Source organism: Grus americana, chromosome 2 (assembly GCF_028858705.1).
Source record: "Grus americana isolate bGruAme1 chromosome 2, bGruAme1.mat, whole genome shotgun sequence".
NCBI lineage: Eukaryota > Metazoa > Chordata > Aves > Gruiformes > Gruidae > Grus > Grus americana.
The window spans coordinates 52,256,879-52,274,450 of NC_072853.1; the positions used below are offsets into that span (position 1 = coordinate 52,256,879).

The 17,572-nt window shown below is 36.3% G+C and overlaps 1 protein-coding gene across 4 annotated transcripts in view; it reads right to left on the minus strand.

The window, feature by feature from the left end:
* MIB1 (MIB E3 ubiquitin protein ligase 1) overlaps positions 1 to 17,572 on the minus strand; it is a 90,919-nt gene that overhangs the window by 38,429 nt on the left and 34,918 nt on the right. For all 4 annotated transcript variants that reach the window (XM_054815297.1, XM_054815296.1, XM_054815300.1 and 1 more), the window contains exons 7-12: positions 16,698 to 16,881; positions 16,244 to 16,388; positions 14,919 to 15,052; positions 13,589 to 13,696; positions 10,333 to 10,530; positions 7,645 to 7,796 (exon numbers count right to left, since the gene is read on the minus strand). In XM_054815297.1, the coding sequence (XP_054671272.1) occupies positions 7,645 to 7,796; positions 10,333 to 10,530; positions 13,589 to 13,696; positions 14,919 to 15,052; positions 16,244 to 16,388; positions 16,698 to 16,881 (921 nt within the window). The remainder of the gene's footprint in view (positions 1 to 7,644; positions 7,797 to 10,332; positions 10,531 to 13,588; positions 13,697 to 14,918; positions 15,053 to 16,243; positions 16,389 to 16,697; positions 16,882 to 17,572) is intronic.

Sequence of the window (17,572 nt, forward strand, 5' to 3'; positions counted from 1 at the left end):
AAAGCTATTGACAGATTCCTAAATGAAAACACAAATGACCACTACAACCTAGAAGGTAAGTTATCTTAAATACTATTTTCAAATAAGCTGAATTTATTTTAAATCCAAATTTAAGAAAATTGGCCATGAAAATATGACTTTGTAGCATCCAGAAAAATTCTAAGAACTACACCAGAAATAGTCCTGCAATGGTTTTAAGTCTTAAAAGTGGTATTAATTAAAATATACCAGCGCATACCATCCTTCAGTAAAGATGCTTAACATCAAATTCAGGAATAAGGAAAAATATGAGGAAAGACCTCCTGGCTCATTAATCCAGCCATTCCTATTCATGACAGCAGCCTTCTAAAAGCAGTTATTAAACAGGATACATCCATGATAAGTAGGCACATTTCGTCCAGATTAAAGATTCTAACTCTACCCTTGTGACTTATTAAAATGTCTGGGAGAAAAAAAAAAAAAAAAAAAGGGGCAATGCACCATTTTCAGATGGAGAATCTTATTTTTAAATACTCACATAATTCTCAAATAGCTAATACTATACATAGCCTGCTATTTCTATTACCCGAAACTACAGAATAACATATATACAAGAAGAAACTTTATCTTATCAACATCATTTTCTTAAGTAAAATATTAGTATTTGTTTTAAAGCTATTTCTCTTACAAGCAGATATTTTGGCACAAAGACGGCAGTATCTTAACATCTAAATTAAACCCTGCTTTTTAGTGGGAAACAAATAAAATTGCAGTAGCTTTTCTAAATGGAGCAATGCTACTGAACTTCATCATGCTCACAAAAGCAATTCGGTATTACCAACAGCTTTGCAGAGGGCTTAATTGTGAAGCATTTAATTCTTTTCCCAAAGAGTTACTGTCCTCACCACCAATTGATTTGGCTTCCACTATATTATCAGACCAACTTTTTAACAGCTTAAATTTATTTTGAAAGGTTTTTGGTAACAATTCATCATGTTGTGTTATTTCTTCTCTTCTTTGTATAACATTGCAATGCTATTCCGAAACAAAATGACAGTGCAGAGTGATACAAAAGTTAAAATTACATGTTGACATTGCTTCCTGCTAGTTCATGTTAGCCTATCTCTAAGAATACATATCCAGTCACTCTAAAATGTCACATCCATCACTTAGATCAGCTGTTCAATTTTAACTGAGCACACGTTGAACTTTGGGCATCTGCTGACACAGTTGTAACTCAAACATTTCAACTGTGTGACTGACAGGGATAACAGATGCTGACATTATCAAATGCTACACGGCTTTTTTTCCACGGCCGTTTTTTGTCCCGATATGGCCACTACATGAAACTGTATTGCCATCCAAAAGCGTACTTGAGCAGCTGTATCTGTAAAACAGTTCCTGTATAACCGGTAAAAATAGAAACTAATTTTATAGCCATCTTTAATGCTTAAGTCCAAGTGACACACCTGCTATGTTTCTATCAGGATACATGGTGTTGGGAATATATTTACATAAATCTCACTAGTATCAGACTATGCAACAAACAGATGTAGACTATACTTGACATACTCATTACTAGTGTATGGCTTGAACCAAGGTTGCCCCCTATTTCCCACCACAGTCAAAGTTCAAAAAGAATTCAGTGTACAGCAGAAAAAAAGCTACATGAGCATGCACAAATGCATTAAGGACCTTAATTTAGAAGAAATCAGATGCAACCACAGATAATTCTTTAAAAGCTCTATGTTTCTGGCATTAACCGTTTTTACATATACGATCACGGTAAAAAAAAATAAATCTATCCTGCTATGTTATATAATCATTCCTAAAAAGTTAATACTAACCAGAGATATAGTACTGGAATTGAAAGCACTTGACATTTATATTTGTGCTAACCAACTACAGCATTAAAGCAGCTGCATAAGGGAACCTGCCAGAAAATGAATGGGGGGGGAGGGCAGGGAGGAAACCGAAACCTTCTTCCCCAGTAAAGTTTAACACAAAGAGCCAAGGGAGCTCTACATGAGCAGAAATTGTAAGACTACAGTTTCTGGTCACTACTTCAGAATTTCAATATTACAGACCAGAAAAAAAGTTAAAACTGTAACTATAATTTGATTTGAGACTCATCCAAAGAGCCTCTAGGAAATACTCAAGGAAGGAGCAAACCTGGATACTGTACAGGCTTTTTTGGTACACAGCTTGCCATTTTGCCATCTCCAAATTAGTAATTTACATTTGCATTGACTAGAAACAAAATCTGCAACACAGAAGCAAGCCACATGCTCTTTGTGAACCGTTCATGTACTTAAAAGCATGTTACTGAATTATAACCTCCCTGCACTCCAATGCTTTGCTAAAGCTGGTAAAATGGAACCAAATCACCTCTTCAATGGATTTGGTCCCCTTCAACCAGCTGTAGCTATGCATTGATCACTACAGGATTTCTCATATTTTAAAAACTGGACACTAAGACTGCTCAGAGTAACTACGCAGTTGAATTCAAATATTCTAGGCAGCTTGAAGATGGGAGGTAAGGAGTGTAGCAAACTCTGTATTCAAAAATTTCAAGGTTGTATTTGTAACTAAATAGCTACTCGTGTTTAATATTCTGTCCGTATTCAGTGAAAATTGATCTCTTACAACATTTATAAAGAAGATAGGAAAGCACTGAAATAAAGACATTTTCCAATGATTTATTGTGTTTTGTATTTTTCCTCAAGTCTGTTGCCCTTTGTAGCAGAAATGACCAAAAATGATCAAAAGGAAGCAATCGTGAACAGTATTAGTAATGTAGGGCAGGTCTACTTTCTGGCCACCCCTCTCTCCCTTACACCCCTCCTTTTTTTTTTTTTTTTTTTTTTTTTTTAATTGCACAAGGGAGGAAACTCCACAGGGTAGGAACTGTATTTGCCATCTTGTACATGCTGGGCATATTATTTACTATTTAAAGGTAATAAATTTGTCACTGACCTCAACAACTACAGGCTAATCTGCCATCTAATTATAGGTCTGCTCATGGCGATTATATTCTTTCTCCAAACCAACATGAACGAAAGTATTCTTTCAAAGCTTTTTATGACATAATACTTCAATAAGAGGTTTTTAGGAACACACTTTTTCTGCACCCAGCTTCAACCTGCACTTACTGTCAGAACTGCAAATACGAGAGCAAAAAATCACTTTTACTGGTTTAGGAAATAATTGCCCAACTCTTCAATTACCTCACAACTTGTCTCTTTGAGAACCTCCATGACAACACAGCACATAAGTCCCTGAGACACTACGTAGAGGTGAGAAAACTCACCTCTCAAATAAACAGCTAGTTAAAAATTCCACTGCCAATCAGTTCAAATCATGTAGGAGATGGTTCAAGGAGAGATCTACTAAATAAGAAGACAATCACGAGGAAAAATTACAATTCCGTTTTAAACCACAATCTCCTACTTACAAGCTTATGAACATAAAACCAACATACTCCTTGCTATTGGACAGCAGTACATGAAATCTACATCTTACTCCAAGATTTTAATCATAGATTCACAGAATGGGTTGGGTTGGAAGGGACCTCAAAAATCACCTAGTTCCAACCCCCCTGCCATGGGCAGGGACACCCTCCACTAGACCACGTTGCCCAAAGCCCCATCCAACCTGGCCTTAAACACTTCCAGGGAGAGGGCATCTGCAGCTTCTCTGGGCAACCTGTTCCTGTGCCTCACCATCCTCACAGTGACAAATTTTTTTCCTTACATCTAATCTAAATCTCCCCTCCTTCAGCTTAAAGCCATTACCTCTCGTCCTCTCACTCCACACCCCTGTAAACAGTCCCTCACCAGATTTCCTGTAGGAACCTTCAGGTACTGTAAGGCTGCTATAAGGTCTCCCCAGAGCCTTCTCTTCTCCAGGCTGAACAATCCCAACTCTCTCAGCCTGTCTTCATAGGAGAAGTGCTCCAGCCCTCTCATCATCTTTGTGGCCCTCCTCTGGACCCACTCCAACAGGGCCCTGTCTTGTACTGGGGCCCCCAGAGCTGGATGCAGTACTCCAGGTGGGGTCTCATGAGAGAGAGCAGATTAGAGGGGCAGGATCACCTCCCTCAACCTGCTGGTCATGCTGCTTTTGATGCAGCCCAGGATACGGTTGGCTTTCTGGGCTGTAAGCACACATTACCAGGTCATAATTTTTTGATTTAAAGTCCAACAGAATTTATTTCTCTGAAGAACTAGTCATACACATGTGCAAAGTCAGGTCAGCTCTAAAAGCAGCCTCTATTTCAGATGCTAGCTGCAGTGTGAATAAAGCTCTCTTCACAAGATACAATGCAAATCTAGAACTAACTGGGACAACGGATATAAAATACGCCTACACCTCACAGTCATGTCTTCAGCTCAAAAATCTGAAGTCACAGGTATCTGAGTAGATCAAAGACAACCAAGAGTTGATAACATTGCAAAAATAACCAATCTGTACAGTATTTTCAAATTCTACCCTCCTTTTTTCTGTCTGAAAAATCTCATTAACACTGAAGAGGCGAAGTCTGCCAAGCTTTGAGGTTCACAGTACTTTGAAAAAAAGTCCAAAATAAATGCACTTTTAATACGATTAATCAGTTAAAAATCATGAACAAGAAACTATGTATTAAATAAAATCTTAACTTCCCCACACTTCATTTAAAATTTCTTCTTAGCTCCATCTCCTATGCACAAGTCCAAAGCTACCTACTGCATAAACTGAGTAACATCCACTCTACATTTCTACATTATACATCAGCACAAAAACCAGAAGTTCTGTTTCTGTACCAATTCACAAGATACGAAGAGAAGCAAATTATTAAAAGTAGAAATATTCCACCAACAATAGTATGCTCTCCAAAACACACTATACCTTCACTTCTGGAAAACACTGCCAAACTGCCGTGGAAGATTAAGTGCTCAGAAAAATGTAAGCTATTTGACATCAATCACTGTCTTATAATATTTATCTAATATTCAAATGTTTGAAATAGAATATATTTATTTTCATATGAAAAATAAAACACTTTCAAGTGTTCTTCTCAGCACAGTTTGTGAGATTTTTTTCTTGGAGATCTAACTCCCTACTATTAGTAAAGGTCAGAACTCAAGCAAGAAGCAGAATAGTTTTTGCACTGAAAATGAAATTGGTTCCAAATACCTATTTGGAAAATAGGTTAAAAATTCTGTAAAAAATTCTATAGAAATCTAGTTCACTTTATTGTGGTATCCACACACTTAAAACATGTATTTATTTTATTATCATTAACAAGGAAGGTGGATGTGGACTTTATCAATACTTAAATACATAGTATTTTATTTTTATAAGTATAGATATGTATACACGCTTTTTTATATACATGTTTAACTCTTATAAAATAATAATTATAAAATGACATAGTATCTTTATGTATATGACATTTAGGGGAATTTTGTGCTCTGTATTCCATATAAGGCACCACAGCCCGAGGCCACAAAAATACCAGTTTAGGTGGAGCAGGAAAGCTTAGATTAGGAAAGATAGGTCCTTAAGTAAGGTTTCAAGGAGAATATATTATGTACTGCTTGTGACCCATATCAGCTACAAGCTGAAGTTCAGGAGGTTATTTTTAACAGTGTTTTAAATAGCTTGTGCTTAGTGCATTTAACAGATTAGTAATATCCATTGTTCTGTATCAGATTAGAAAAACAAAGTGGCAAATATAAAACCTTTAGTTTCATTCAGAAACAGGCCAGTAGTAGAACTACAGAATCAACAATGAAATAAATTATTATCACTGAAGTCTTAAAGAAAATAAAAAACTTAACTCCTAAATGAGTCAAACTATTATGATTTTCTTGGCTGGGGGGGGGGGAAGATTTTTAAATATAGTTTTATTTTGGTTTCATTTTCATGAGTTTCTTCCCAGGCTGATGTGTAAAATACTAATGCTGTGAACAAATGAACTACTACTACTGTGATGGAGACAACATTCTCTCTTTTTACATGCTTCAGAAGTGCTTAGATGCAAATGCAACCAAAAAAGTAGATACCCAACAGCTTCAGGTATCTGTTTTAGATGCAAGTGAAACCCCACGTATGGGGGAACCTACACAGGGTTCCAATCACTAATACTGGAAATATTTTCCTATTCTTCCAATAAAAGCTTCTGTAAAGGAAAGAGGATTCTGAGAAAAACTGCATTATGCCTCACATTCTACCAACCAAACTGACCCAGTCTGAACTACAATTTGGTGCTCTCCATCAAAGAAAAAGCCTGCCACTCCTAAAACATTCACTCACAGAAAAATCTTCAGCATCCCTATGAAGAGCTTTTCTCCCCCATGCACTTTCCCTGCGTCTCATACTGAGACCACAATCACACAAACCAACTATCACAAGAGCCTAAGGAAAGCATTGCAGAACAAAAAAAACTAACAAAAAACACCCCACCTAGGTAACTGGACACAGGAGACAGTACTCCTGACTCATGCTGTTATGTAAACATGGAGAATTCACATTAAGTGAAGTTACCATGTCAGACTCGAAAGAATTGTCTTCTGAATGCCAAAAATAAGCTCCCTTCACTAGGTTCTTGACATGTTCTTTTACAGACCTTTTATGAGCACTGCAGAAAATGGTAAACACATTTATCGTTCCTATCAACACTTCCAACCGCTACTTTCAATTTGTGAAGTGATTCCATTCCCTATACATATATAAATATTTATGTTTACTTTTTAACTATCAGTCTTGATAGCTATGTTCTAAGAGACTAACCCAGATTTTATTCCCATATATTAATATACAGCCTTATTTGCCCAACTTTACTACTAAATTCTACTTTTCAGTTGAGTGGAGTTGGACAAGTAAACATACACATTTCTTATTCTGTGTAAACTACACTGAATTCTCCACCATACACTAAAATATTATTGAAGTCTTGCTAGAATGACAGCTCTGAACAATACTGTTTATCCATAATGTAATGAACAACTAGCAACGCAGCATGTTTTCCATTAAGTTCTATTTATGCAATAGTTTTTGAAAGCTATCTTAACTGAAGTTCGAATGTGGATGTATAGTATGCAGCTTAGCATAAAATTATGCCTTAAAACTAACTTTTTCAGATGAGCTGCTATATAAAAGCTGAAATAAGAAATTCCTTCTATACATACTTCTAAGAAAACAACATTAAATATTTCTTATACTGACATATATAAATTAACACAACAATCCTAAGAACACTTCATAACTGCATGGTATATTTAATAATTATTCAGAAATAAGCATTCCTTAAAAACTCAAATCCCCTTCCCAATTCCAATATTCAAGAAGGGAAACATTTTTACAAATCCTATCTTAAGATCCCATCTTAAGAACTTAACTTACTTATCAAAACCTTTATCGGTGAAATTTTACAGCCACCACAGGAAATTTCCCAGGGATTTGGAGTTACCCAAATACAGCATTAAACTGAGCAGACTAGTAGCTTCATTCTAATAATGGCTTCCCAAGTATTAAAAAGATGCTTATCTAAGCAACATCAAGATTTAAGAAATATTACATGCAGGTTTAAGGATCTTTTGAAAGAATACCATAATTCTACCCTCCTATGCACTTGTTTTTTCTTTTACAAATGATAAAATAATCTTTAAAACAAATCTTTACCTAGGGTTTCCTCTTAGTGCAGCGTGGTGAAGAGCATTAAACCCATTGTTGTTGGTGATAGTAACATCTGCTCCAGCTTCTAACAATACAGCAAGGATGTCATCACGCTTTTTACTTATTGCATCATGGAGTGGAGTGTCACCTTCAGAATCCTAAAATGAGAAACAGTTCACATCAATTTTGGCATGCATCCACATTAAAGAAAAAAAGATGCTTAAATATCACTAGGAAAACTGACCACACAAATGCAAAACAGTTCTTCAGACCTAAAAGTGTTGCTATGCTGCAGAGTTCAGAGCACTGCTTCTGATCTTGCTCTGGCTTTGCAAATGGTTCAGTGGGTAATCCCACAGGGCTCCAGTACTCTACGATTACACTACTACCAGAACTCAAACCCAGAGCTCAAGTACCCCTTGCATCTGATAGTACTGAGGACACCGGTGTAGACATTAGCTTCTCCATGCCTCGTATCCGGATGGAGTTGATACCCAAGTTACAATTCATGAGTAACAGGACAGCAACAAAAACTAACACAACAGAGAGCAGACTAGTCAGGCAGAAGGAAGCAGAGAATTTGGAGTAATGAATGCTAAGATTGAGCCAATTAACCACGTAAAAGACAATACCAAAAAGACAGTGTGAAATAAAAGCATAAGCAAATCAAAATAAAATGCAGTCCAAGTAATGAACTTAGGTATATTCGGTGTTTTAACTGAAGCAGATCAACTTCCATGAAGCAAAGGCCAATGTCATAAGCAGTATCAAGCTTTTAAACTTGTTACAGCTAATACCAGATTACATTACATAAGGTACATAAAAATATCATAGAATCATAGAATACCCTGAATTGGAAGGGACCCATAAGGATCATCAACCAACTCCTGATTTCAGTGCATAATTGAAAAGGCAAAGAATTTATATTTTTAGCTTGACGCTTTATTTTTCAAATATCCCAAATAAGGGAAAAATACTTTTTATTCCTAGAAGCATTTTGTACATTACTTATTCAAGGACCCAAATGGTTGGACTGAAGAGGAATGCCCTAGACTAACAGTGAGAAAACACATCCATTTAAGCTTATTTGCTGCTGTATAGGCAAACTCTCTAGATTTATGCTTCCAGTAAAATTTTAACACCATATAAGTCAGGAAGTCTTTTGTCACTGACACTGACTCAACTGCACACTGACTAACACAGGAACTGAACATTTTAGCAATACACTAATACGAAAACAAATCTTAACAGTGAAAACCAAAAACTGCCAAACAAAAAGTGCCAGAGTATAGGAAACACCTGAACCAGTATGAAGCAGTTTGCCAAAACTAAACTATGTAGCTTCTATTTGGTTTAATTGATCATATTTCCCGAATTTACCGTTTACAGACCAAGACACATTTCTGTTCACACAGTGAATTGGCTTGAGTAGTGGAGTGCTGGCCAGTTAAATTGTAGTCATGCCTCAGTCTGACTCCCCTGTGCTCTCATCCACCAAATCAACTACCTACTGCACATCAGAGTTCCTCAGCACACATGCAGGATCTGAAAGTTCATTATTTTCAACGACAATTATATTTTCCAGATGGAGTTTCATAGCACCATTCTACTGAATTTTTCAATTGAAACAGACTTCTATAATTTAGTCAGGCACATCCACTTTGGCTACCCATATATCATACATCATTATATGATATACAGTCACCCTTTATTGAGCTCAACACAGTAGACTCCTCATTATATCTACTTTTCAACATACTAAATAGGGTCTGGATGGGCACTAGCTGGCCAACAGCTGAACCTCAGCAAGATCAAGACAGTACCTACAAAGCCAGGTGGAAGCAGATAAATAATCACTATATTCACTAATTTCAAGAAAGTTTGCTCATCTTTATGTGGATATACAGCATAAAAAAAAAATCATTGATTATTGACATGGGAAAACAAGGAGGTAAATGTGTTATTACTGTGTATCTTGATTTGCCCAGAACATTACAGCTTTTTATTTCTGTTGCAAATCTCTTCAAATTTACCCATTCTGATTTGTTTCACTAATGTCCTGCATGTTGCTGCATTCAGCTCATGCAGAATGTGGATGCCTGCTTATTTGACAGCAGGTTTCTACTCTACCTCCTCAACAGGACATTGCAGTCATATGTTACAGCTTCCGCCACATTCATCACAGATAAAACTGCCTGTGAAATGATGGTACTTGAGGCCCTATGCATGAGAGTTTTTTAGGTAAAAGGATGAACATTTAAAAGAGAGTCTGGCTAAATAGTTCTATCAATGACAGGTCAATTCTGAAAAAAATATTTAACAAAACATTCCACAGTATTATCAGCCAAAAAATGCAAAGCTGTCGCTTGCAGGAGCAAACAGCTGTGGATTCGACAGAGGAGGAATTAATCTGGAGGGAAAGCTAACAATTACAGATAACTACAGTCTGTGAAAATACCAATTAACATCAACTGGCTAGAATAAATCAGGTGCCTATCTAGCTGCCACAAAACCAAATAGATTTAATAGCATTTTTATTACAGCTGATCACATGCTGGGGTAGAGGCTGGAACAGATAACTTCACAGGATCCATTCGTTTCAATCCCATTTTCCACAATTATTCTATCACCTACACACAGCAAATCATAAAATTCAGTGGCTAAAAAGTGAATCTACATTGATATTTACTTTACCTGGAGACTAGGATGGCAGCCAAAGTCCAGTAAAGTCTTCACAACTTGCAGATGACCTTTGTTGACAGCAATATGAAGGGGAGTCTGCCTGCGTTTGTTACGAGCGTTCAAATCTGCACTGCCTCGGTGCAAGACTTCTATCACAGCACCCTCATCACCGAAGGCTGCATGATGGACAGCCCTGTCTCCATCTTTGTCCTAAAGTAGAAACATTAATTTGACCAAGTACATTCCACATTTCCTTTGCATTTAAACAAGAAGATTAATTTAAACTGAACAATTGTGCATATTTGATTTCTTTAAAGAAAAATTAGACAAGCCTGATACCATTTAAATACCTAATTAAAATAATTGCTCAAACCACAGCAGAGGATGAAGAGTCTGTTCGTATATAAACATACATATTCTATGACATACAATATTCTATACCATATACAACTATTGCCCTGTGTCTTTGAGTGATGTGTTCATTAGAAACATGAATGGATTTGTTTGGGTTTCTACTACAAAACAACCGCTATCAAAAAACCCACTAACAAAATCCAACCCCCCAAACCCAAAAAACATTACACTCAGTAACCCAGGATAACCCTTCCTGTAACCCAGGAAGAGTTACAGATTCCAAATCATGGGATAAGACAAAAGAATTGCCTTGTTCATACAATTAAGCTAATATTTATTAGGGTTTATTAGATGTGTCTTAGTTTTCAGTTAATAAACCTCTTCCAAAGGAAATTTGGGATTGATGCTGAAATTAATTATAAGGTCTGATTCTATGATGATTCACAATATTAAAGCTCCAATTAAATTCAGTTTGTTTCAGTTTCATCCAAACTGAGAATTAAAGTATTAAAGTCAAATTTGTCAGTTTGGGTTATTTTAACATCCGTAAGAGTGGACTGTACTACATGAAATATTTTGAAATATTAATCCAGTGACTTCAACATTAATGACAGTATGCAAAAGCTAAAAGTAAAATGGAAGGTAATAACAGGTTTCAATGAAATAATAACTTCCATAAGCTAGTTTCTAAATAAATTTTTGTGCACAGTGGAATATTGCACTGTATTTGTAGGATTTAATTTTGACGATGGAGAAATACCAAAAATTGTAAGGAAAAGATAAAATCATGACTGATCAAAGGCACATTGGATGCCTCTCTTGGGTAAGCTTAGTTTCTCTTATCAATTTGCTTCTCCTTCAACAAGGTCTTTCAAAAGTCATTTTTATTATGTGTAACGCATTTCTAATATATTTTGCATCAATGCAAAAATTAATCATTCTTAGCATAAACTGTATTTGCACAATTGCAAGGTAACAATGAGACTAGTTACAGCATTTAAAAAATTATATAAGGAGACTTATCTGCTAATTATCAAATATATCTTTTGGGAAAGATGAATACGGTTTTCAAGATTGTCAGGGCACTAAACAGCTGCTTTAATAGCTCTTGAAAGCAAGATATTTTTATGCCTTCCAAATCAACTCATGCTATGAAATTGTCTTCTAAGATAGCAGGATTTTTTCTCAGGGTAATTTAACAAACGAGCAGTCAAAAGAAGCCAAAGCTTGCCCATTTGGAAGGGGAAAAGATCAGAAAGAGGAACTTCTCCGCACTTCTCATCTGGTTACAAAGATCATCATGAGGTAAAACTTATCAAGAGCATGACAGTAGTGTTAAACTGTCATAACATTTATATTTACATAGCACTTTGTTTCACCGATATGTGGTAATTTGTCAGTGAAGTAAATGGACTAAATTTTTGCACTCTGCTTAATGGGATGGCTCTGCTGCATCTTTACATTGCTAATTTATAGACAACTGACATTTTTTTAAAGCTTGAAACATATAAACATTAATCTAATCATATTGTGTTATATAATTAAGTAGGAATATCATCACTTAATTAACTCAGTTACATGAAAAAGGCTTGAAAATTCAAATAAAAACCCTGAAAATACTTTTAGTGGTGGTGTTACAATACTTCTGAAGCCTGAGCAAACATGAACTCTGAACAATTCCAATGCTAGCTGATTACCAGGTGTATTATCTTGAAGCTGTGTAAGCAGTGCTTCTACTTCCCTCTCTAATGCTTCTAACCCTTCCCTATACTAGAGAAGAAAGTATCAGTCCACCACTTGATTAACACAGCAACTTTGATCCCACAGTACAGTAGTACTACATACTATAGTATATGCTATATACTATAGTGAAAGTACTACTTCTAAAATGAAGCTACTTCACAGAAATCAAGCCACAGCACGTATGTACTACATCAAATCTAAGCCATCTGTACCATTTAGCAGAAAACCTTTATAAAGTAATGGTGTATCTGTGAATATAAAAATAATTTTAGTTCCAAGGGTTACATTATTGCTTCATTAATGTATTAACATATTATAACTTCTGTATATCAAACAAAATATAAAGCTAAATGCACAAGTATATAAAGTTATCTGTTATGCAAACAATGACTGGGCATGCTATTAACTTCTAAGCATTCTATTAGGCTTTAATTTATATTCTTAAGAGAAATTTGAGAGATCCTTCTTGCGCTTCACAAAATGAGCAAAGGCTTCAATATCAGTGTGTTCTGTGTAAGTAACAAGGCAAAATCAACTCAAAATGCAAATATCACTGTATGCCGACAGATAATTTTCTCACAAAGAATAATTCTTAAAAACCCAAACTAAAGAAATACTTCCATTTTGGGTGAAGCTAAAAAAAACCCAACCAACCCTGAAAAACTGGAAGCAGAGTTGGCAGTTGCTACCCAAAGATACTGTTATTCCTTTCTGCTCAAACTTGCTTTAGTTAAGACTGGAAAACTTTCTCCTAAGTGAACACTGTATGTAAGAAGCACAGCAGGCATCTGAAGTTTGAGATGGCAGCTTCCGACACCTTTTTCCCTGAATGCCACAGGCAGTGTGCTAGCCTATTGCATTCTACTGCTGAAATTAGATAAAGGAAATAAAGAAGGGGCTTCATCCACTACAACCACATACTAGGTTACACAGCTCTAATATATTAGCCTTATATTGCACTTAATTAGAGGTGCTAAAGAACTGGATATTGACCCTTTGTAATATTGTGAGTAGGAGGCTAATTTGGGAACATAATCACAGTAAGAAAAGCAGTTTTTCACTCTCTCTGACATTTAAAGAGAAGGCAACTCCAGCAGAACCGTTATTTCTCTATGTAGCAAAGTTTAAAACTTAAGGAGACACAAAGCATATTTTGAAATATTTAGGTTACCTCTGCTTCTACATCCACATTCTGTTTCAGAAGCAACTTCAAAATGTCAACATGGCCATTCTGACTAGCAGCTTGCATAGCTGTGTGTCCAGCACATTGTCCATTCACCTAGAAGCATATCAGTACTTTGAGGTAAGTTGCAGGATACACACACACCCCTATGAGACACTTGTATACTGCTAAAGCAACAACAGGCATATCATAGAATCATAGAATGGTTTGGGTTGGAAGGGACCTCAAAGATCACCTAGTTCCAACCCCCCTGCTATGGGCAGGGACACCCTCCACTAGAACACGTTGCCCAAAGCCTCATCCAACCTGGTCTTGAACACTTCCATGGATGGGGCCTCCACAACCTCTCTAGGCAAAAGTATGATATGAAAGTATCAAATCTATCAAATGAACAGTTTTTTAGACAGCTGCATTCCTGGCACAGATAATCTCCTAGGTCTTCTCTACTTCATTTCTATAGCATTAGCTAGATTGAAGGAAAGAAGAAGAAATGGATTTATCTCAAACATTAAGACCTTAACTCTAGTTGGATTAAAAACTTTCATCTTCGGGCTACCGTAAAGGCAAGAGTTTGAGAACAGGTCTTGGAATAATACCAGTCCTCTGCTCTACAGTATATTTAACTTTATTGTCTAATTTATGGCAACAACAAGAGTCAGTATGAACAAAATACCATGTTTTGTATAATCTTGAGCTACAAATCAATCCTCAGAACTGATGGAGTTTAGTCTCTTATCTGCAAGAATTACTACTGCTATAATGAGAAAAACATCTGATTGTGATTTTAAAACATGTTCCCTGAATCAAGTCCTATAATTCTTAAGCATTTTATTTTAGACTTTTCACTACTAAGTGATTACACAAGTTGGTAAAAGGAATCTGACAGGGAGCAGATTAGATGATCTACCTTGAGAGTTAAAAAAACAAAACCAGAACACAACACACAACAGCAAAAAATCCCCCAAAATCTACCCTCCTTCCTTCTACTCCCTCAAAACAAAAGAACTTGAGGACCCTTCACTAATTGTGAGTGTTTGGTTCTCTGCCCTGACTCTGACAGAGGCTGGAAGGTATTTTAATTCATGGCAGACAATAGAACACAAAATCTGTCCAGTGAAAAAGGGTGTAAAGCACTATTCACACACACTCCAACACATTGCATAGGACAACAAATGGGAGAAGAGACACTGGAACCAGCTGTACTACTTCTATGCAGACACACTAGTGACTGGCAAGGAGCATGTAGGACAGCTTCACTTCCTTTAGTATTACAGGTCCCCAGAACAGCATACAGGTCCTCCCAAACCAGAACACTCACATCGACATCTGGTCTCTTTAGCAGGTCTTCCACTTTAGCAACATCTCCATTGGCAGCAGCTTTAACTAATTCTTCATTGAGATCTCCGGATTCTTGGGTTTCAAATAATTTCTTCAACAGCTGGGACAATCTCTCTATAATTATTAAACAAAGAACAATTGAAATTACAATTCTAATCACACGAGAACAGAAAAGTAACAGCTAAATTTGCCATGTTTCTGAAGGCATGTACATAGTAATAAACAAAACACCATAAAATGGCTGCTGTAAATTATTATTCAGTTCTAAGTGCTGCACCCTAATACCCTTTAGATACTTGAGACTGTCACATAAGGCACTTCAAAACAAAGTTGACTGAACCACAATAGCTTGTCTACCACAAAATACAGGTGGGTAGGGAGGAGGTAAAAACATGAATTTACATATTGATATAACAGGCTTTTTAGTCTTCTAGCTTAACTTAGGGTATACCCTGTCCCCTGTAATTTGAAACGCTAACTCATATTACTCTTCTAGCTAGTTTTATGCCCCCTGTGGCTTTATCTTTCCTGCAGAAAACTCACTGTATCTATGCCTCCCTAGGAAAAATTCTACAAAACTATGTAGAAAGGTTTCTTGGCATTAAAGCAAAGATGCGAAGAGGAAAAAACCAACTAGCTATGACCAAAAAGAGGAAAAACATTCTAGTTTAATTGATCTGTGAAACAGCTAACAGAACATAAAACACATTGGATAGTCTTTCTGCCTCATTATTAGATGAACGGGAGCAGGTTCAACAGAACTGAAATGTGCTTACATAGACACATACCAAAAAAATCCCACTGTAATTAGTCAAAGGATGTCTGAATAAATTTTAAGACAGAAATTTTAAGGAAATAATATTATCCTGAGTAACTGCTTGCAACACATCCCTCGCTTATGCTTGCTATCCCACACCACCTATTAAACAAGGAGTCTGCTTGCTACAGCCAGTGACACTCGTCGTGCCTTAGTCCCTGTCACAACCTAATGTTCCTTCCAATCATTCACATTTTAAAGTCCTTAGAGCAGACCTCCACAGACACATCTGCACTGTGGTCAAACAGAAAACGAAATTCTATTTGGAGTTTTTGTGCCTTATCAATACAATACAATAACAATAACCAACATCTCCATATTGACTATAAGCTTTTTCTTGTATCTTTTGCTAAGGTATAACATCAATTAGCCAAAACTCAAGTCTGAGTATTATTAACCTTGCATACAAACTATGTACCAGTACTTATTAATTTTTAATTAACATAAATACTCGCCATACATACATTACTGGTATTCTTCAAACTTACCACCAGATGCATTACTTATGGCAGATCCTGCTGATGCCACCTTCGAGACAGCTGCTGGATTATATGTCCAAGATGTCCCACAAACCTCTACCTTTAAGTCGCTGTCTGAATAGATCTGCTGGACCCGACCAACTTTACCTAAAGTCTGCATTAAAGAAAACATCAAATGCAAATAAATATAAAATATTTAGAAATCTGAATGTTATAAGAAGTCACAAATTTTATGAAGTCAGTTATTTAATAGTACAGTCACTATTACCTTTAGCTAAGTTTCATCAGGCTAAGCAGATTACCACATCTGAGCATGCATTACACCATGTTTAATGAAATGCACTTCCTCTAACTTAGAAGAAAAATCACTGACTCCCACAACCTCCAGGTATTATTATCAATCATAACTGGAAATATTATACAAGTTTTACCATTCCATGAATCCAAACATACAACTACTTACCGGAAGCATTGCTTCAGCCCACTCTCCATGACCTCTCTGAAGAAGCTTGATTCGCTCCAAGTCATAACATACTTGAACAAGGTCACCCACTTGAAATTGAGAGGTACCTCCTTCTGCACCTTGAGCAGCATCTCCACTTCGGACAACATTGGCTTTGGTGAGAACAGCTGGATTAAACGTCCACCTAAGAAATGAATCATTTATAGTAGATTTTAGACATGTGAAGTGAAATACATGTTTAAAAATTATCTGTTGGACAAGATTCTGATTGTATGTCATCAAACTTTCTGCAAGTGGATACTATGGCATATTTGTTGTTAACCAATTTTTGCCCATGAACTTGCCTGTAGCTCATTAGTTGAATATTTCCAGGGTAATCTTCAGAGTTGTACATTTGTAAAGCAATGAAGAAGCACCTGCCTAAGGGTAAGCAAGCCGACAACAATATAGTAGTTCTGAAAGTAGCTATACTGTTTGCTTATATTTCCAGTGAGAGGAGGAGATGACTCTGGTTGAAAAGGGGAAGATCCAAGCTCTCTCACAAGGGACTAGACTGTCAGGAAACAATATGGGAAGAACATAGGATTTTGCCCCCTCTCTCCAAAGTCAAAAGCTGCAAAATTCAGTTATAAAAATACTCTTCAATCAAATGGATGTCGTAGATACACCTCAATTTTAACCTAATTTGTACTATAAATCTTACTGGTTTAGAGGCATTTAGCTGTTTTTATGCTGAGTTATCTTCTAATACATAATATGGCTATCTCTCTTTTACATGCCCATTTGGTCTGGGGTTGACTTTTATTCAGCTACGTGATCTAGTTGAGAAGCATCAGATAATCTCTATAAAGGACAAAATCAGGGAGGAAACCACA